The 22,375-nt window shown below is 50.7% G+C and overlaps 1 protein-coding gene and 1 pseudogene across 1 annotated transcript; both read left to right on the top strand.

Annotated features, from left to right (window-relative positions):
* The first annotated feature begins 1,191 nt into the window (after positions 1 to 1,191).
* On the top strand, positions 1,192 to 2,133 carry LOC133061209 (olfactory receptor 1I1-like; annotated as a pseudogene).
* A 13,418-nt stretch (positions 2,134 to 15,551) lies between these two features.
* On the top strand, positions 15,552 to 22,370 carry SYDE1 (synapse defective Rho GTPase homolog 1). The gene is made up of 8 exons (XM_061150020.1): positions 15,552 to 15,690; positions 17,284 to 17,619; positions 17,724 to 18,368; positions 18,535 to 18,749; positions 19,400 to 19,526; positions 19,726 to 19,886; positions 20,451 to 20,676; positions 20,974 to 22,370. Exons 1-8 carry the CDS (start codon positions 15,603 to 15,605, stop codon positions 21,375 to 21,377), a joined length of 2,202 nt encoding a protein of 733 aa, XP_061006003.1. The 5' UTR covers positions 15,552 to 15,602; the 3' UTR covers positions 21,378 to 22,370.
* The last annotated feature ends 5 nt before the right edge of the window (positions 22,371 to 22,375 follow it).

Raw genomic sequence — 22,375 nt, 5'->3', positions numbered from 1 at the left:
ATTGAGAGCAATTTCCATATAACATTGTAAGACATACTGAGATCTGAAAGGATTCTGCACCTAGATTGGTTAGCAAGGATCATTTCTTGTTCAATGTTCATGAAACCAACTGGAGCATAGACTTCAGCCTACAAGACTGCTAATATGATCCACCATCGATGTAATCATAATTAGAGAAAAGTTCTTGGTCCTCGTCAGGAAGCCCAGTGAATAAATTTACCTGCTGGATTCAAATTAAAATGTGAAAAGTGTGTTTATGCACATTTATGTTCCCACCATTTTGCAAGAGTTTTCAACACTGATCCTCATGGCAAAAAAAAAAAAAAAACAAGAAAGAAAGAAAGAGGGAGTCTGCCTAGTGATCATATTGTTGTTTAGTCGCTCAGTCAAACTCTTTGTGACCCCATGGACTGCAGCGTGCCAGGCTTCCTTGTCCTTCACCATTTCCTGGAGCTTGCTCAAATTCATGTCCATCAAGTCAGTGATGCCATCTGACCATCTCATCCTCTGTCATATGCTTCTCCTCCTATCTTCACTCTTTCCCAGTACCAGGGTCTCTTTCAATGAGTCGGCTCTCCGCATCAGGTGGCCAAAGTATGGCAGCTTCAGCTTCAGCTTCAGTCCTTCCAATGAATATTCAGGGTTGATTTCTTTTAAGATTTAAAATGCCCCTGACAAACTTGAGTTTCATTGGAAGAGCAGAAGAGTATTATTCATCCCATACCAAAAGTCATGAACCCCAAATTGATGCTAAGATTATGTCTCACTGATGGAAGAATGAAAGGGAGGGTGGAAAGGAAAGAAAGATGAGGGGAAAGGAAGAGAAAGAAGAACAGAAGATAATCATATTTGGATTTGATTTCTCCCAATTTTGTTTTCTATGAAACTGCTTCACTGAAGAGAAACAATGGTGTTTATGAACAATATACCCTTGGGACAATTGTCTCAAAACAATATACCTTGAGATAACATGGGTTGTCTCAAAACAACTTAGATCTTTGAGACTGTCTCAAACATGGGTGGCTTTGTCTGGGGAAACAAAATTCCATGGAAGGGAGCTATAGGAATTCCATGAATTTTCACAGAATGTACAGTTCTGTAGGGAGCTGAGACTAGAATTCCACCTCTGACTCCCAACTTTACATCACTTTCCTCTGCCCTTGTTTCTTTCCTAGCAGACACTGGCTATCCATGGAGCTAGAAAACTGAACAGCAGTCTCAGAATTCCTCCTCCTGGGACTCTCAGAATAGCCAGAGCATCAGATCTTCCTCTTTGGGCTGTTCCTGCCCATGTACCTGGTCATCATCTTTGGAAACCCGCTTATCATCCTGGTCATCATCACAGACTCACACCTCCACACATCCATGTATTTCTTCCTCTGTAACCTGTCCCTCATTGACATCTTCTTCTCTTCCACCACCATCCCCAAGATGCTGGTGAACCTCTGGACTCAGAGAAAAGCCATCCCCTTTGCAGCCTGTCTTGCCCAGATGTATGCCTTCCACCTGTTTGGAACCATGGACAGCTTCCTCCTGGCCATGATGGCCATTGATCGGTTCATGGCCATTGTCCACCCTCTGCGCTACTTGGCCATCATGAGTCCCCGTGTGTGTGGGCTGCTGGTGGTGGGGTCATGGCTGATCACCAACCTTCAGTCCATTGTCCACACCTGCCTCATGGCTCAGTTGACCTTCTGTGCTGGCTCTGAAATCCCCCACTTCTTCTGTGACCTCATGCCCCTGCTGAAGCTCTCCTGCTCAGACACACACACCAATGAGCTGGTGATCTTTGCTTTCGGCATCATCATGGGCATCAGCCCTCTCACATGCATCCTCCTCTCTTATATCTGCATTTTCTGGGCGGTCTTCAAGATCCCTTCTGCTCTGGGCAAATGGAAAGCCTTCTCCACTTGCGGCTCACACCTCACTGTGGTGACTCTATTCTATGGCACCACCTTCACTGTGTACCTGCAGCCAGCATCTCCAGCCTCCTCCCAGAAGGACAAGGTGACTGCCTTGATGTGTGGGGTGGTCATCACCATGCCGAACCCCTTTATCTACAGCCAAGGGAATAAGGACATGAAGACAGCTCTGAGGAAACTGGTCAGCAAAGTAGTCCCATCTCAGTCTTAGGGCAGAATAGTTTTTTAGCATCTACCATGTTCCTTGGGCTTCTCTGGTGGCTCAGAAGGTCTGCCTGCAATGCAGGAGACCCAGGTTTGATCTCTGAATCTGAAAGATTCCCTGGAGAAAGGAGTGGGTACCCACTCTAGTATTCTTGCCTGGAGAATCCCATGGACAGAGGAGCCTTGTGGGCTACAGTCCATGGGGTGGCAAAGAATCTGACACAACCAAGCCACTAACACTTTCACTTTCACTATATTCCAGAACCACTGATTAGTGCCTGAGATACAGGAATACATCCCATCTCTGCTCTCAAGGCATTCAGAATCTGGCGGGTGGTGGAGACGTGTCAGTAAACTGTCACAGAGCAACATGGTGATTGTGTCACAAGAGATGAAGAAATGAGTGATACAGAACAGGAAAGACATGGGTTTTTCTCCATGATTTATGTTACCCCTCAAGGGCAGCATAGAGGAGACTTTGAAGTAGACTTAAACTCTCTGAGGTTTTGAGCTTATAGGATTCCTACATGGATAATCCTTATTGAAGGAAAGATTAGCTACGTTCAATTTTAATACTGATAAAGACAATGTACATTAGACAGATATATGGCCATGTTTCCTAATGACTTGGGGGAGGAATCTGAGAGCATCTGTTGGGATTAGCTCACTAGGTGTTCATTCAGAAGTGACCAGTCTCTGTCCCAGAGGGGGCCTAGTGGTCCATAAAGTAGCCCCCTCAGTCCAAGGGCAGAATAGCTGTTCAGCGCCTCCCAATGTTCTGTGACCATTTCTCAGTGCATGGGACACAGGAATATATCCATTGCTGCTCTCAAAACATTCAGAATCTGGAGGGAATAAAGTTATGCAATAAATCATCACAGGCCAACTTGATAATGCATCATAAGAGAGAAATAAAGTGCCATGGGAAGGGAAAGTGAAAGAAAGTAAAGTAAAAGTGTTAGTCGCTCAGTCATGTCTGACTCTTTGCGACCCCACGGACTGTAGCTGGTCAGGCTCCTCAGTCCATGGGATTCTCCAGGCAAGAATACTGGAATGGGTTGCCATCCCCTTCTCCAGGGGATCTTCCCAACCCCAGGATTGAACTCAGGTCTCATGCAATGCAGGCAGATTCTTCACCATCCTATTTTTGCCATGGTTTATATTCTTCCATGAAGACCAGAGTAGCATAGAAGACTCTGAAGTAGGCTGAAATTCTCTGAGGTTTATAGGATTGCTGTGTGGATAATCCTAGTGGGATGAAAGACCAGCTCCTCTCAGTTTAATATTGATAGAACAGTGTGTATTAGCCACGTGTATCATATCACTGTGCTTCGTAAGTGACTTGGGGGAGGACTCTGAGAGCATCTGTTGAGATGAGCTGACTTGCTATCCAACTCAGCAACCACCACTCTCAGACTCACGGGGAACCTAGTGGCTTGACTTTGCACGAGGATCACAGTCTTAAACAGGCCTCTCGTGTCCCCCAGATTGGGACATAGGAGATGCTGGCCTTTGGACCCTAGGGATTGTGATTCAGCAACCTGATACCAGATCCTGGAATCTGGGTTCTTAACAGGCTGCCCAGGTGGTCCTGAAGCAGGCAGTGCGCAGACCACAGTGGGAGCACACTGGCCCTGGACGAGCTTCAGAGTCCACATGTTTCCTGTGATTCCATCACCTGACTCCAAACCGTATATGATTCTATAGGTGCTGCCAGCAACAAGTGGATGCAGCGAGCTAGGATGTACAGAGAGGTCAAGTTAGGGGTTGCGGTGTGTCCTCCAAAGAGATATGTCGCAGTCTAATGCCTCAGTCTAACCCCCAGCACCTCAGAAGGTGACCTGTCCTGAAAATAGGGTCTTTTCCCAGGTAACCAGTTCTAATGAGGTCATCAGGGTCCTAATCCACTGTGACCAGCACCCCTATAAAAAGAGAGAAATTGGACACAGACATGTACCAGGGAGAAGGCCATGTGAAGATGGAGATGATGCTTCTACCAGCCAAGGAATGCCAGAGATTTCAGGAAACCACCGGAAGCTAAGAGAAAGGCATGGAACGGACTTTCCATCACCACCTCCAGAAGAAATAAACCCTGCTGACAACCTTGATGTTGGACTTCTGGCCTTCAGAACTGCTAGAGGATACCCTTCAGTTGTTTAAGCCACACAGTATGTGATACTTTGCTATGAAGCCCCAGCAAACTAGTACAGTTAGTTTAGGAAGAGCTGGCATCGTGCAAAGACCACGCCCAGATATATCCTCTCAAGCGTTGACTACCCTGAGTTCTGGTTAAGGGAGTCTGTGCTACAATTGGAGAAAACCTGTAGGATTCAGATTGCATGAATTCAACTTCTTGGTCTCACTGTGATGACAATGAGGATACCAATAGCTGAGATTTACTGTGCCCTGCACGGGGATCATCCCTTTAAATACACTATCACATTAAATTTTAAACAAAAAGCCTACAAGAGCGATCCCCAACATTTTTGGCACCAGGGACCAGTTTCGTGGAAGACAATTTTTCTATGGACCAGGGTGTTGGCAGGATGGTTTCAGGATGATTCAAGTCCATTACATTCATTGTGCACTTTACTTCTATTATTGTTACATCAGCTCCACCTCAGATCATCAGGCATTAGATCCTGGAGGTTGGGGACCCCTACCTTTATTACAAGGTAGGAAATGTAACTCCTTATTTTACAGATAAGGAAACTAGGCTTGAAAAGTGCAGCTTTCTAATAAGCAGTAGTGAATGTTCAAACAGGGGACCCATTCTACAGCCCCCGGTCTCAACAACACACAATATTGCCTAGAAGTCGATGCCTAAAGCATGGATTTACCAACTGCAGTCCGTGAGCCAAATTCAGCCAACAGCCTGTTTTTGTGTACCCTGCAAGCTAAGAATGGTTTTTACATTTTTAAATGGTTGAAAATTTTTTAAAAGAAGACTACTTCATGACACATTAAAATTATGTAAAATCCTAATTTTAGAGCCCATAAATAAAGTTTTATGGGAACAGAATTGGACCATAAAGAAGGTTGAGGGCCAAAGAATTGATGCTTTTGAACTGTGGTGTTGGAGAAGACTCTTGAGAGCCCCTTGGACTGCAAGATCAAACCAGTCAATTTTAAAGGAAATCAACACTGAATATTCATCGGAAGGACTGATGCTGAAGTTGAAGCTCCAATACTTTGGCCACCTGATGCGAAGAGCCAACTCATCAGAAGAGACCATGATGCTGGGAAAAATTGAGGGCAGAAGGAGAAGGGGGCGACCGAGGATGAGATATTTGGATGGCATCACCGACTCAATGGGCATGAGTTTGAGCAAACTCCAGGAGATAATGAAGGACAGGGAAGCCTGGCATGCTGCAGTCCATGGTGTGACAGAGGGTTGGACATGTCTTGGTGACTGAACAATAACAACAACAAGCAACACTCATTAATTCATCATCTATGACTGTTTTGGGGCCTCCCAGGTGTCACAGCGGTAAAGAATCTGCCTGCTAATGTAGGTCAGGAAGGCCCCCTGGAAAAGGAAATGGCAATCCACTTCAGTATTCTTGCCTGGAAAATTCCATGGCCAGAGGAGGCTGGTGGGCTACAATTTATAGGGTCGCAAAGAGTCTGATGTGACTGAGCACACACACACACAACTCTTTTCAAGCTACAATGAATCCTGTGCAAAATCTAAAATATTTACTATCTGGCCCTTTACAGGGGGATTTTCTGACTTCTTTTTAAATTAATTTTTATCAGAGTAGAGTTGCTTTACAATGTTTCATTAGTTTCTGCTGTATAGCAAAGTGAATCAGCTGTACATACACATTTATCCCCTCTGTTTCAGATTTCCTTCCCATTTAACTGACCTCTTTTCTATAGAAAAAGGAAAGCCTGATTCTCAGTGGTCCATGAATCACAGTCATCATTACTATGGGAAGCTTGACAGAAATGAAGACTCAGACACCATATCAGACCACTTTAGTCATATTTTAACCAACCCAGGGGAGTTATATGAGCCTTAAAATTTGAGGATCACTGGAATAGTTGGGGGTAGAGGATGGCTGTGGAGATCTGGGCCCTAAATATGTCTTCAGGGACATGAGAGATCCAAATCTGGGGAATTTTTTCCACAGGCATTTTCCATTTTCCCCTGCCCTGGACAAGGTCGTGGAGAGGTTCTACCCAAAAGCTTTAAAAGCACTGCAGCTACAGTTTGAGGAAGTGGCCAGCAGGTGGCAATAGTGGAATGTCACAAAATGGATTAAAAACTGCTTTTGGGAAACACAGATCCTGGCTCCTCTAGGAGGGAACAGCATGTGCAACCTTCCTGTGGTGGGACAGAGCCTGGGTTGTTCAGAGATATCATGGAGACTGGTGTGTCCTTAGACCACAGTGAGGACAGAGGAAGTGGGCGGGGGGCTGTGGTCAGACCCCACCAGGGGGAATTGGACTCAGGATGAGGGGACCATCACGGGGTTAAGCAGGAATGCAGGAGGACAGGTGCTTCAGAACAGACCTGTTGCTGAGTCCTACCATGCATTAGTGACGAGCAAGCTTTTTCTGTAAAGGGCCAAAGGGTAAATGAATATCAGCTTTATGGACCACAAGGCCTCTGTCACAATGACTCAGCTCTGATGCTACAACGAGGAAAGCAATATCTCGACAAAAGGGCGGGGCCGAGCACCCATGAAACTTTATTTATAGACACTGAAATTTTAATTTCTATCATTTTACATGTCACAAAATATAGTACTTTTTAAAGGTGTGGTACATATATGAAAGTATGAAAGTCAAAGTTGCTCAGTCTTGTCTGACTCTGCAACCCCATGGACAGTAGCCTTCCAGGCTCTTCTGTCCATGGAATTCTCCAGACAAGAATGCTCGAGTGGTTTGCCATGCCCTTCTCCAGGGAATGATCCTCCTGACCCAGGGATTGAACCCATGTCTCTCACATTGCAGGCAGATTCTTTACCATCCGAGGCACCAGGGAAGCCCAAGAACAATGTAATATGACTCAGCCATTAAGAAGGGTGAAATCATATGGCAGAAACCAACACAACATTGTAAAGCAATTTCCCTCCAACTGAAAACTAAATTTGAAATAAAGAATATAATAATGGCACTTGCAGCAACGTGGATGGACCCAGAGATTGAGTGAATAAGTCAGACAAAGAAGGAGAAATATTGTGTGACATCCCTTATAAGTGGAATCTTAAAAGAAATGATAGAAATGAACTTACAAACCAGAAAGGGACTCAGAGAACGAACTTATGTTTGCCAGTGGGGGCAGGATGGGGGTAAAGAATAGTTAGGGAGTTTGGGATGGACAAGTACACACTGCTATATTTTAAACGGGTAACCAATAAGGACCTACTATACAGTACATGGAACACTGCTCAGCATTATGTGGCACCCTGGCTGGGAGGGGAGTTTGGAAGAGAATGGATACACGCATATGCATGGTTGAGTCCCTTCCTTGTTCACCTGAAACTATTACAACATTGTTTGTTCATCAGCTATCGCCCAATACAAAATAAAACATTTAAAAAATAAGTAAATAAAATGGATAACTAATAAGGACCTACTCTAACTCTGCTCAGTGTTATGTGGCAGCCTGGATGAGAGGGGAATTTGGGGGAGAATGGATACATGCATATGTATGTATGAGTCATTTTGGCTGAGTCATTTTGCTGTCCATCTTAATCACAACATTGTTAATCAGCTATACTCCAACACAAAATAAATAGTTTTATTTAAAATAGTACTTTTTTCCTATTGCATTGAAAAATGTATTGAACTCATCAAATTAATGCAGAAAGATTCTCAACTAATATTTACCTTCTGTGTATTCTGCTCCCCCAAATTATAGTGATAAAATGTAGCATGGAGTGGAGCTTTTGTTTGCTTGTGTTAAAGAAAGTAAAAAAATATTGCAGAAATGCATCTGCTGTTTGGGTTCTAGCAGCTGGCACTCCTCCTCAACCCTGCCCCTCCAACATAGCTGCCTCTCTTAATACGGCTGGCTACCTTGCCACCGTGTAGGTTCTTAACCACTAGGGCCACCTGGGAAGCTCTACCTGCAACAGGTGTTCCCAAATACAGTAACTACCAAAATATCTCGACTACATCTCAAAAGGGGAGGAGAAGGGGAGGACAGAGGATTAGATGGTTGTATGGCATCACTGACTCAATGGACATGAGCTGAGTAAGCACCAGGAGTTGGTGATGGACAGGGAAGCCTGGCATGCTGCAGCCCATGGGGTCGCAAAGAGTCAGACACGACTGAGCGACTGAACTGACATCTCGAAAAGAGGAAGTCAGGAAGAAGTTTCCACCTTCTGTATCAACTGTCTAATCCCTAACTGATTTGCAACCCAGAAAATCCTGCCTAAAATCTGCCATCTAGTGTAGGCTTCCTAAAATTACAAATCACTGGACATGTTAATCCTATGGTCACATCACTAAGTCTTCCCTCACAAACACTAGGCTTGAAAGTCTTAATTACCAAACAAAATTATCAACAGTAGCATGAAATTTGGTCCATGAACTGTAGCCTTTTATTTTCAATCATGGGGCTCAGCAGCTGCTCAAAATTTACTTGTTAACTAAGGAATGAATGTACTGATGGATGGATGAGAGGACTGATGGATGGATGACGCTGGCCAGTTGCTGTTCAATCGCTAAGTCATATCCAACTCTTTGGGACCCAATGGATATAGCAGGGGGCGCCTCTGTCCTTCACTATCTCCCAGAGTTTGCTCAGATTCCTGTCCATTGAGTCGGCCATGCCATCTAACCATCTCATCCTCTGCTGTCCCCTTCTCCTTTTGCCTTCAATCTTTCCCTGCACCAGGGAAAGATTCCTTGGCCAGTATAATAGTACAGTAACATTTCTTTCTCTCCATATGGGATTTTATTGGGTATTTGGATCAGTTTGAGAGATTCAGACACTGTGGATCACAGAGGGGAACTGACTGTCCCAAGGTCACATGCTGAATCGGGTGGGGTGGGGAGGAATTCCAATCCAACCTGTGTGACCCTAAAACCTGATCCCTCTCGCATCATGCTGTTGGACGGCCTCCCAGGCGGATGACTTGGAACAGCTCAAGTCCTGCCCCAAGTGTGGTTCTCAGAGGGCAAAAGTCCTCACCAGATCTGCTGCTGGGAGTGGCTAGAAAGCCACTCCAACAAGACACAAGAACGGACTCAGTAAGACGAGCCCAAGGTCCTGGAAAGGAAGTTCCTACTTCCAAATGTACATTTATCAGGGATCTGTGGAATCATTTCCCTCTCTGTGAATCTGTGTAGTGGGAGGTCTCCCCAAGACCACCCTCAGGTTCAGTAATTCACTAGAAGGACTCACAGAACTCAGCAAAGTTGCTGTATTCATGGTTTATTGCAAAGGATACAAATTAAAATCATCAGGTGGGATGATCTGGGAGATTGGGATTGACACATAAACATTGTTGATACTATATATAAAACATATAACTAATGAGAACCTACTATATAGCCCAGGGAACCCCACTCAGTCCTCTGCGGTGACCTAAGTGGGAAGGAAATCCAAAAAAGAGGGTATATATATATATATGTGTGTGTGTGTGTATATATATATATACACACATATATATATGATTCACTTTGCCATTCAGTAGAAATTAACACAACATTGCAAAGCAACTATACTCCAATAAAAATTAATTTTAAAAAATTAAATGAAAATAATATCAGCAAAGGTAGAAGGCACATGGGGCAGTGTCCAAAAGAGACCAGGCTCTAGCTTCTAGTTGTCCACTCCCTGTGGTGTCATGTAGACAGTGCCTAATTCTCCTAGCTAACATGGGTGAACAACACACGTGGTGTACTGCCAACCAGGGTAGCTCCTTCTGAGTGGCCGTGCCCAGGTTTTCATAGGAGACCAGTGTATTCCTCTGTTCAGGTTGCCCCCTCTACCTCTGGGACAACTAGCACCTATGAAGCCCTGGTGGCCACACCAGCACCCCCAGGCCCTAAAAGCTGGGCACCAGGGCAGCTCTTGGTTTGACTTCAGGTGGCCAATTGTCAAATATGTCCTGGGGCCTGTGCAGACACCTGGTCATCAAGAGAGCCAGCAGACCTGCAGCTAATAATAAAAACAAGGTAGGCTGAGTGCCGAAGGATTGATGCTTTGAACTGTGGTACTGGAGAAGACTCTTGAGCATCCCTTGGATTGCAAGGAGATCAAACCAGTCAATCCTAAAGGAAATCAGTCCTGAATATTCATTGGAAGGACGGATGCTGAAGCTGAAGCTCCAATACTTTGGCCACCTAATGCAAAGAGCTGACTCATGAGAAAAGACCCTTATGCTGGGAAAGATTGAAGGCAGGAGGAGAAGGGGTGACAGAGGACAAGACAGTTAAATGGCATCACCAACTCAATGGACATGAGTTTGAGCAAGCTCCAGGAGGTGGTGAAGGACTGGGAAGCCTGGCGTGCTGCAGTCCATGGGGTGGGGGGGCGGGGTGGGGGGGGCAGGCGGGGGGGCGGCAGTCACAAAGAGTCAGACAGGACTGAGTGACTGAACAAGAACAACCACATAGGCAGGGCTTCCTTGGTGACTCAGTGGTAAAGATCGAACCTGCCAATGCAGGAGACATGGGTTCAGACCTGGAGTTAGAAAGATTCCCTGAAGAGGAAATAGCAACCCATTCCTATAATATTCTTGCCTGGAAAATCCCACGGACAGAGGAGCCTGGCAGGCTACAGTCTATGGGGTTGCAAAGAGTCAGACACAAGAGTCACACACAGCTTAGCAACTAAACAAAAACAACTTCACGGGCAACAGGGGCCCCCCTCTGTCCCTCAGCTTCAGCTCTACAGCTGTCCAGCAGGGCTTTTTCATGGGTCATCGGGAGGCTCTGGCCAACATATGCTGCTCCGTCTGATTGCCTTCCAGGCAATACCACATCCTGCCTCAGGAAGCTACCTCGTGGGAGCTCAACTACCCTCTGCCCCCTCTAGATCCTCAATGCTGCCCCAGTGGACATCTCTGGGCAGCCACTTCTTCCTTGGTACCTCTGAGGACTAACTCCCAGCCAGAGAGACCTGTGCAGGCTGTAGAACTTGCCTTGTCATCCTGGAAGATGAGAGATGCCAGTGAGTCTCCAGTGTGGGAACAACTGCAATGACAACAGGAGGTGGTAGAAACTCCCTGTAATCAGCTCCATCTTTTATTTCCCAGGAAGTGAGGACCCCCAGAGAGGTAGCACACAGGGGACTTAACCCACAGACACATGCCTTGTCCCCAGCACCTCCTACTCCCATAACAGGGGGAGTTATTCTTCCCTTTGGATGGATGAGGAAATTGAGGCCTATAGAGAATGTCTTCATTTGGCATCTCTCTGGAGCTGATCCTGTGATAAGGATTCAAGGACAAGGAGTTTATTTGGAAAGAGATCTAGAAGGACTTCCCTGATGGTACAGTGTGGTTAAGAATCTGCCTGCCAATGCAGGGGACACAGGTTCAATCCCTGGTCCTGGGAGATTTCACAAGAAGCAGGACAAGTAAGCCCACCAGCCACAACGACTGAAGCCCCCATGTCCTAGAGTATGTACTCCACAAGAAGAGAAGCCATGCAATAAGCAGCCCGCACACCACAACTAGAGAGTAACCCCTGCTCGTTGCAACTGGAGAAAGCCTGTGCACAGTAATGAAGACCTAGCACCACCATAGATAAATAAATAGTTTTTTTAATCAAATGCTCAAGGGTTTCCCAGGCAGTGCTAGTGGTAAAGAACCCACCTGCCAGTGCAGGAGACACAAGAGATACAGGTTCGATCCCTGAGTCAGGAAGATCCCCTGGAGGAAGAAATGGCAACCCACTCCAGTATTCTTGCCTGGAGAATCCCATAGACTGAGGAGCCTGGTGGGCTACAGTCCACAGGCTCACAAAGAGTTGGACACAACTGAAGTGACCACACACACACACACACACACACACACACACACAGAAAATGCTGAAAGGGAGGTGGAGAAGCGAGACAGGGAAGGGAAGGGAATCAGTAAAGAGTGCACTGATCTGCAAGTTTCCACTGTGGGTTGCTGGGACTCAATCCCACAAGGACCTCTGAGAGTCAGTGCAGAACACACACTTTAGTCAATCCACCTGAAGAGTGAGGAAGGTAGACTACATATTCATCAGCTTCCACTGTCTGCCACAGAGATGTAGAGCTCCACTCAAACCTGACCTGCCCCCTCTGCCTACATTTCAACAAATCCCTGTATCTGCTGAGGGCTGATTTATTCATCAGGTATCATAAGCATAGTATATCAGCCAATGGTGTGAATATCTGGAGGAAAGAAAATATACAAACATGCACACACAACAAAATCTGAACAGCAACTAGCAAAATTCAGATGAATTATTGTACAAACTTCACGTGTGAAGCTTAGCACTCATAATCATTTCATAATGTACAGTTTGTAGATCATTTGTTTTCACTTATCAACAATTTCTGAGCACTGAGAAAGAATCATAGCCAACTGTGAATTAAATGAGTTACAGGTAACCAAATAAGTGCAACTGGAAACATATAGAAGCTCTGTCATTTACCAAATAATAACAATATTGATGTGACCTGTGAGTGTCCTTTGATCATTTGATGTGATATAGGTGGTAAGAGACACAGGTTTGATCCCTGAGTCAGGAAGATCCCCTGAAGAAGGACCTGGAAACCCACTCCAGTATTCTTGCCTGGAGAACCCCATAGACAGAGAAGCTGGGTGGGCTACACTCCATAGGGTCACACACAGCCAGAAATGACTGAAGCAGCCTATTACACACACACAGTGGAGCCAAGGGCTGCTCTCACTCCTACATCAGGCTCCAGCTCTTCTGAGTTACAGTACCCCAAAGGACCGTAGTCCTGCAGTCCCTTCCTTCAGCTTGTGAAGAGGTATTGTCTTGACTCCCGACCCCTCTCCACTGTCAGCAGTTGCCTCAAATCTGATGATGTGGACCCCACCCCTCTCAACCTCACTTCTCCCAAATACATACAACCAAGAAAACTAACAGAGCCTAAGAGACCTGTGGGACACCATCAAGTATATCAATATATGCCTAACAGGAATCCCAGAAGGAGAGAGGCGACAGGGGCAGAAAGAATAGTTGAAGAAATAATGTCCCCAAAACTTCCCAACATTGAGGAAAGACATGAATATACACATCCAAGAATCTCAATGAACTCCAAGTAGGATAAACACAGAGATCTATATCAAGATATATTATCACCAAACACACACAACGTCCTCTGTCCAAGCCTCTACCACCTGCCATCTGATCTCCCACCTGCACATTCAGCAGTAAATAAGACAGACAAGTATTACCTCGTGCAGCCCCAGTCTGAACAAGGAGACACAAACTAGAACAAGTCACTAGAACTATAGAGTTCAAGCCATGGCAAGTGTTACAAGAAACAAAGGAATTCCTTGGTGGTTAAGACTCTGTGTTTACAATGCAGGAGGCATGGGTTTGATTCCTGGTTGGGGAACTAAGATCCCACATGCCATGTAGTGCAGTCAAAAAAGAAGAAATGAATCACAGTGATGCAATAATGGCTGGACAATGGTAGGTGGTCAGGGAGGTGAGAGCCTCCTCAGGAAATGCCATTGGACCTAAAGGATGAGAAAGAGGCAGCTTCAGAAGAACCAGGGCTTCCTAGCCAGAGGGAAATGCATGTGCAAAGGGCTTGGGGCAGGAACAGTTTGATGTGAAGAAGAGCCGGACAGGAGGTCACAGTGGGTGATGAAGACAACCAAGGATATGAAGTCAGAAGTCTTGCTGGGACTGGATTTTATTTGTGGGAATCTGGATTTTATTTTCGGTGGAGTGAGCAGTTATGGGAAGACTGTTCAGCAGTGGCATGCCATGATCTGATTTTGGGTTTTTAAGTCCACTCTGGGCACTGCATGGAGAATGGAATATAGGAGTAAGATGGTTAAATTTTCCAAAACAGCCACAAAAACATCTCCCATTCCACATTCTCTTGCACAAAGACTGTTACAAGGTCACCGTGACACACCACCCATTGAGGGAGGTAGAGTCTGTGTCCCTTCCTCTTGAATCTGGTGCCAGAGGTAAAACAGTGTGATACTCCAAACTGGATCAGGAAACGTAATATAGCTTTTGCTTTGTTTATTTTTGAAGCCGTGGGTGGCTCTGTAAGAAACCCAACTACCCTGACTACTGACCTGCTAGGAGGAACTCAGTTCACACCAAGAGGCTGGTTGTTCAGTCACTAAGTCATGTCCAACTCTTTCTGACCCATGAACTGCAGCACACCAGGTTCCCCTGTCCTTCACTATCTCCAGGAGTTTGCTCAAATTCATGTCCATAGAGTCAGTGATGTTATCTAACCATCTCATCCTCTGCCACCCTCTTCTCCTTTTGCTTCAGTCTATCTCAGCAACAGGGTCTTTTCCAATGAGTCAGCTCTTTCCATCATGTGGCCAAAGTATTGGAGCTTCAACAGTACTTTCAGTGAATATTCAGGCCTGATTTCCTTTAGGATTGACTGGTTTGGTCTCCTTGATGTCCAAAGGACTCTCAAGAGTCTTCTCTAGCACAATTTGAAAGCCTCATTTCTTCTGTACTCAGCCCTCTTTACGATCCAACTCTCACATCCATACACGACTACTAGAAAAACCATAGGTTTGACTGCACAGACCTTTGTTGGCAAGAGCCTTGTGGAGGTGCCCTAGTCCACAGCTCCTGCGACAGTCCCAGTGCACACCTGGCATCAACTACAAGACCTGTAAGTGAACACGCCTCCAGATGATCCTGGCCTTTCGTTTGTTGAGTCACCCCTAAACCTCGAAATCTTTTCAACAAAAGAGTAGAGACAACCAATGTCAGCTCTGCCCTGCCCCAATCCTTGGCCCACAGCATCTGTGAGCAGCATAACACGGCTGATTTACAACCATTAAGCTTTGGGGTGGTTTGTTAAAAAGCAGCAGTAACTGGAACTGGGGAGAGAGGGGAGCAGAGAACTGGATGAAGGAAGAAGGCAAGACAGTGGCATCCGGGGAAACTAAGGGAAGAGCGGATGTCGTCAAAATAAGCGATGCCAGGGCTTGCATCAGGCTGGAGCAGTGGATGGGAGGAAACAGAAGAGATCAGTGGATTTGTGCAGGATGCCTTTTGGAAGTAAACTCAAGAGAACCTGCTGTATGCGATCACTAATGGAGGAAAGACAAGACAAGGAGACAAGAGCCGGTGACAGGTCCCCGGCCCGGCCCTGGCGATTGACTACAACTCCCAGCATCGCCCGCTCAGGCCGCGGGAAGGGCAAAAAAAAAAAAAAGTTTGGGCCAAGCATTCCCGGAATGCGCTTCCTGCTGGCGCGGGGCGAGGGGCGGGCGGGGAGACCGGGCGGGGCGGGGGGCGGCGCGGCCGGAGCCCGGGGCGCGCACTCAGCCCGGCCCGGGCCCCAGCATGGCCGAGCCGCTGCTCAGGAAGACCTTCTCCCGCCTTCGGGGCCGGGAGAAACTTCCCCGGAAAAAGTCGGACGCGAAGGAGCGCGGTGAGAGAGAGAGAGGGAGGTGGGGAAGAAGGGGCCGCGAACTCCGCCCGGCTCGGAAGAGGGTCCCGGGGCCCCAAGGAGGGACCGCTGAGGGGACAGGGGAAGCCCCGTGGAGCCCCCCTGCGGGTCGGGGTTGGAGGCCGGGGCAGGCAGGGGTCGTGGAAGTAACGGGCCGGGGGGGGAAGGGGGTGCGGACCGTTATGTGCGCTTGACCAGGGATGCCAGCGCTGCGGGCTCCTCGGGAGGCCCGGGAGGGGGCCTCACCCTGACAGGAAATGGGGCCGAGGCTGAGCGCCTGGAGAGTGGAGGGGAGGAGGAGCTGGGAGGCTGAGAAACTGGGGCTTAGTCAGGCCAGGCTGGCGACACCCTGAGCCCTAGAGACCAGGGATGGGAGATGGGGGCGTACACCCTGCCGAGGAGGGAGAGAGGCGGTGCGTCGATCGTGGGGGCCACCTCCCAACCCCCCCTTACCTATTAGCCGTAACTGCAGCTGCACCCACCTTAGGCAGCTGCAGGAAACTGCCGCCTTACATAGATGGGGAAAATGAGGCACGGAGCAGTTTGGGTAATTTATCCAGTGCCAGTGAAGCGACTTAACAACTCTGTGGACCACGCTACTAAATGAGAGCCCAGAGAGACTCGGGGAGTGGAAGTATGAGATGACCAGAGGAGGGAGTCGGCATGGAAGACCTTAAAGAAATGGGAGCTGCGTGGGACGGGAAGTCCCCGAAAGGAAGGGGTTAAAGGAGGGAAGGCAGAGGACTTCGAAGATCTGACCTTCCCCCAGCCGTCTTCCCAGAGATTCGCAGGGTTCCCAGGGCAGAGAAGAGACAGGGGTGCCCACGCACAAACACACACAGGAAACAGCCCGGGATGTCGGGATGTCGGAGAGAGGAGGGTGGGGCAGCGGCCGGGGGGCAGTCTGAAAGCAAAAGCTGTTGGGGTCTGTCCGGCCTAAAACACAGGGTCAACTCCAGGATGGGGGCAAACTTGGAAAGAAAGGCAGCAGGGTGGGGGGTGACATGCTGCGGGTAAAGGAGAACCTGGCAGCCACACACTCGCTGTCATGCCTGCTCTGGTCTTATAAGCAAGCTAGCCGGCATCCACTGTGGGCTGTGTGTGTGCCCGAGATACGAGTGCCTACGAAGTGCTCTCGTGCTGAGATCCCTTGAAGTCTTCCTGAAGAAGGGCCTCAAATCCACGCCCCCCACCCCTCCATATCACAGGACAGTGAGGCTCAGATGACAAGTGGTTTCCCCGAAGCCACCGAGAAGGCACAAGCTCCCCGCCAGCATTAAAGGGAGGCATGGGGACGTCGAGTGGGGAATGCAGGGCCCAGGCCCACAGAAACCCCTCTGGACCTCTGAGGCTGGAGGGCAGACCGACAGAGTCCTATTTGGGACACTAGGGCGTGGAGTTGAGGGCGGGCCGCTGGTAGCGGATGTGATTGCCAGCCTGCAGCCATCCATTCCAAATGAATGTGGGGAGTGTCCAGGCTGAGTGCACCCCATCTCCCATAGGGGAAGAGCCCTGGGCTGGGGCTGCTCTGGGGGCAGTGGGAGGCTGCTCCTCACTCCCCTTGCTCTCTGCCAGGCCGACCAACCCAGCACCCGGAGCCCAATCCTCCAGAGCCCCAGGCCCCGGAAGGACCCCAGGCTGGAGCGGAGGGGCCCCCCAGCCCTGAGGCCTCTCGGAGCCCGGCTCACGGTGCCTACCTGCAGAGCCTGGAGCCCAGCAGCCGCCGCTGGGTGCTGGGCGGGGCGAAGCCACCAGAGGAGGCCACTCTGGGGCCGGGGATGCCTGGCAGTGGGGAGCCGGCCGGTGAGATCTGGTACAACCCCATCCCAGAGGAGGACCCCAGACTCCCAGCACCAGAGCTCCCAGGCCCACAGCCAGACTCAGCTGAGGGAGACAGCCCGGCCTCTCCAGGTGAGCACAAGCCTCCCACCCTGGGGCCTGCAAGGTGACTGCAAGCATAATCACCCCCATCCCAAGCCCAGATTTCTGGACCCTGAGGTCTGCTGTCCCCACAGGCGCAGCCCCTGCCAGCCCCCCGACCAAAGCCTCCCGCACCAAGTCCCCAGGCCCGGCCAGGCGCCTCTCAATGAAGATGAAGAAGCTGCCTGAGCTGCGGCGCCGACTGAGCCTGCGGAGCACCCGGACGAGCCGAGAGCGCGAGCGGGCCGCCCCAGAGGGCTCGGTCATCAGTCGTTACCACCTGGACAGCAGCGTGGGGACCCCCGGGCGGACAGCAGTGGCTGAGGGCGCACGCGGCCCGCGGGCGGGTTACCTCAGTGACGGCGACTCTCCCGAGCGCCCCATGGGGCCTCCATCGCCCACTGCCTTCCGCCCCTATGAGGTGGGCCCCTCCGCCCGGCCGCCCCCGGCTGCGCTCTGGGGGCGCCTCAGCCTGCACCTGTACGGGCTGGGGGGGCTGCGACCAGCGCCAGGGGCCACTCCGCGAGACCTCTGCTGCCTGCTGCAGGTGGATGGGGTGGCCCGGGCCCGAACCGGGCCGCTGCGTGGGGGGCCAGACTTCCTGCGGCTGGACCACACCTTTCACCTGGAACTCGAGGCAGCCCGGCTACTGCGGGCCCTGGTGCTGGCCTGGGATCCCGGTGTCCGGCGGCACCGGCCCTGCGCCCAGGGCACTGTGCTGCTGCCCACGGTTTTCCGAGGTAGGGTGCATGGTCTCAGAGGGGGGTGGGGAGGGCACAGGACTCAGTTCCCAGCTCCCTCCTTCCTCTAGAGTGCCCAGGGTGGGGACGTAGCTTGGCCTGGGGGACAGGGCACAGGAGGCGATGGGGGCAGACCCCACTCAGGAAGTTCCCCTTGTGTCTTTAGGGTGCCAGGCCCAGCAGCTGGCTGTGCGCCTCGAACCCCAAGGGCTGCTGTATGCCAAGCTGACCCTGTCGGAACAACAAGAATCACCCGGCACAACTGAGCCCCGCGTCTTCGGGCTGCCCTTGCCCCTGCTGGTGGAGCGCGAGCAGTCCCCCGGCCAGGTGCCTCTCATTATTCAGAAGTGTGTTGGGCAGATCGAACGCCGAGGGCTGCGGGTAAGTCCCTCACCCCACCCTAGCTTGCCCCCAGACCTCAGAACCACTCTCCAGAACACCCAGGGTATGGCGGCCAGGCCTCCCCCGCTACCCAACCTGGGGAACTCTTAGCTCCAATCCCAGCCTAGACAAGGGCAGGTGCTCCCTACACACCCCCAGATCCTAGCATCTAGCCCAGAATTCATGGGTCCTCTGTACATTTGATAACATAGGATCCCAGCCCTTTTGCAGCTCAGAGTCTGATAGGGGGAAAGACCTGACTAATAAATCACATATATGAAACTGACTGGGATAAGAGTGAAGAAGCTGGGATGGCTTAAAGCAGGACCTGACCTGCTGGCTGGGGTAGTCAGGGAAGGCTTTTCAGAGGAGGTGACAAGTAAGCTGAAAAGGAGTCAAGGTTTCCTGAGTCAAAGGAGGTGGGTGCCAGGACAAGTAATTTGGAGGGTTTACAGGGCTGGGTTGTCCAAGCAGCCAGATGGGGTCCCCCATGACAGGTGTCAGAAGAACAGAAAGGCAGCCAGTAAAGTTTCAGCCAGCTCCCAACCTCTCAGCCCACTGCCACCTGGAGGGCCTCTGGCCCTCACCCCATAGGGCCCACATCAGTCTGTACTCTGACAAAAAAGACACCTCTCTGCTCCTACCCCCAGGTAGTGGGGCTATACCGTCTGTGCGGCTCAGCAGCCGTGAAGAAAGAGCTTCGTGATGCCTTTGAGCGAGACAGTGCAGCTGTCTGCCTCTCCGAGGACCTGTACCCTGATATCAATGTCATCACCGGTCAGCTTGCCCCTTTGCTCTCCTGCCTGCTCCCCAGTCAACCCTCACCTCAAGTCCCTCTGGGACTTTATCCCTCTGTTGGCCTTGTTCTCACCTTCCTGAACCTGTCCTCCTCCTCTTTCCCCGCTCCCAGCCCCCATTGAAGTTCCAGATTCAGAACCCAGGGCTGCCCTAACCAGTGTGGGCCCTATATCCACAGGCATCCTCAAGGATTATCTTCGGGAGCTGCCTACCCCACTCATCACCCAGCCCCTCTATCAGGTGGTGCTGGAGGCCATGGCCCGAGGGCCCCCAAGCAGGGCTCCGTCCAACACTGAGGGCACCCGTGAGCTCCTCAGCTGCCTGCCAGATGTGGAGAGGGTGAGTTGGGCCTCGGGGGTGGGGAGAGTGGGCGGGACAGGGAGTGAACTGACATCAGCAGAATGTTTCTCCCATGCCTGGGCTGGTGATGGCCATGAGTGTGTGGCACCATCACAACCCTAGTGCTGTTAGTATCCCCACTTTACAGATAATGGAAGCCAAGGCCCAGGGCAGTTGAGTGAGTTACCTCAGGTTTCACAGGCAGGATGTATTGAAATTAACAGACTCTGAACAGAGGTCTGTCAACCTACCATAAGGGAGGTTCCTGGCCGTGGGATCCTGCCTCTGTGCCTCAATATCCTCATCTGTAAAATGGGATTACTACCAGCCCTGCCTAACACACAGAGGAGAAGGTTCAAGCCCAAGTTCTGTCATTTCAAAATTGTTACCTTTGGCCTCAGTCTTCCCTCCAGCAAATTAGGATCCTGCTAAGTTCTAGCAGGATCATCTCCCAGCTATGAGACTCTGAATCTCAGTTTCCCTATTCTGAACCGCCTTAGTCTCCCTCGAGTGCGACAGGGAACCGACTTTGCCCACCGCGTACTCTCCCAACCCTCTTCTCAGGCTACATTGACGCTTCTCCTGGACCACCTGCGCCTTGTCTCCTCCTTCCACGCCCACAACCGCATGACTCCGCAGAACCTGGCCGTTTGCTTCGGTCCGGTGCTGCTGCCGGCGCGCCAGGCACCCGCCAGGCCCCGCATCCGCAGCTCTGGCCCGGGTCTCTCGAACGCGGTGGACTTCAAGCGCCATATCGAGGTGCTGCACTACCTGCTGCAAGCCTGGCCAGGTGAGCTGGCCCCCGCCCCCGCGCCGCCGGAGCGAGCCTGGTATCCCAGACGATGCCTTCTCTGGCGGCCAGTTAGAGTCTCGGGCTTCAGGCGAGACACGCCCCCTCGTCAGAGTAATAGCCAGTACCTAGTTGCCTGAGCAACCAGTTCTGGCTCAGCCAGTGAAATCCCGATCCGGTCGAAGGCCTCGCCTTTCGATAGGCCAATCAGGGGCGTGATTACCTAAGCAGCCAATCAGAGCCCTAGGTGCCGCCGCTGGGCGTGACATCATCCAAGCCCTCCCTCTCCCACTGCAGATCGCCCCAGGCCCCCAGAACCTCCGGAGCTCGTCCCGTACCTGCGGCCCAAACGACAGCCGTCGCTGCACTTGCCGCTAGCGAGCCCCGAAGTGGTGACTCGGCCCCGCGACCGGGGCGGTCCCGAAAGCCCCCCGAGCAACCGCTACGCGGGTGACTGGAGCGTTTGCGGGCGGGACTTCCTGCCCTGTGGGCGGGACTTCCTCTCTGGGCCAGACTACGACCACGTGACAGGCAGCGACAGTGACGATGAGGACGACGAGGCTGGCGAGCCGACTGGCGCCACGGATTTCGAGGACGACTTCGAGGCGCCCTTCAACCCGCACCTGAACCTCAAAGACTTTGATGCCCTTATCCTGGACCTGGAGAGAGAGCTCTCCAAGCAGATCAACGTGTGTCTCTGAGCCGGGCGGGGCTGGACCCCAATTACCAAGGCCAGGCTCCTGGTTGCTAAGGCGGTGCCCTAACGACCTAGGGAGGACCAGACCTGTAAGTCAGGCCTAAGTCCTGGTTACTGGGGAGTTGCCTAGCGACCAGCCAATCCGTTGCTGAGAATCATTCCCCATTTCCAGTACTCAGTATTTGGGCACTGGTTGCGACGGCCAGGGATGGGGGACTTTAGGGACCAGCTATTGTGGCCATCTTGAGTACCAAGGGCTTCTCTCCTGGCTGCCAAAAGGCAGTTCTGCTTGCAGGGCCGGCATCTTTTGCTTCCCCTTAGCCAGGGAAACATCAGTTACTGTGAGCATCACCCTGAGATGGTGAGACACCCTCCCAGCCAGTCCTTGCTGCTGCCAACCAAATCAGTATTAGCTTTGAGCACTGCACTCTGCTTCTTCCTCAGTGGGCCCAAGGACTATGAAGAAGTACTGTTTGAGGCAGGGTGTGGGGGGAGCCCCTCTCCTGGGCTCTGGATAGATGGAAGCAGCCTGGGGCTTATAGGAAAACAACTGGTTTCGCCAACCTCTTTTCCAGGGAAAACCCCATAATTGCCTCAAACCAGCAAAGTAGATAGCAAGTCTGGCCCTTCCCCTCCCCAATTCTTCCTCCCCATTCCTGAAGAAATTGAGCACTTATAAGACCTCCCTTTTGGAGGGGCCCCACCTGAAGTGTCAGGCTGGGGGCACTTTGGTACGGAACATATTTATTGCCTCCCTGCGTGTGTGTCTGTGTGTGAGGAGTAACGTGTATGGACATGTCTAGAGTGGGTATGTGGGGCTCTTTCAGGGACCACAGAGGGGGTGAGGGGAAGTTTGCAGTGCCCAGGCACCCTGAAATCCCCAGTAATGGTGCCTCAGTGAGCCCCAGAGTTCCAGTGGGAGAGTAGGGTCCCCTCCTGTCTCCCCCCTGTTTCCCTCACTTCCATCTTTGTGGACAATAAATCAGTATGCACAGGTTCTGG

This window comes from Dama dama, chromosome 9 (genome assembly GCF_033118175.1).
Source record: "Dama dama isolate Ldn47 chromosome 9, ASM3311817v1, whole genome shotgun sequence".
NCBI lineage: Eukaryota > Metazoa > Chordata > Mammalia > Artiodactyla > Cervidae > Dama > Dama dama.
This window is presented reverse-complemented; position numbering and strand designations above follow the sequence as displayed.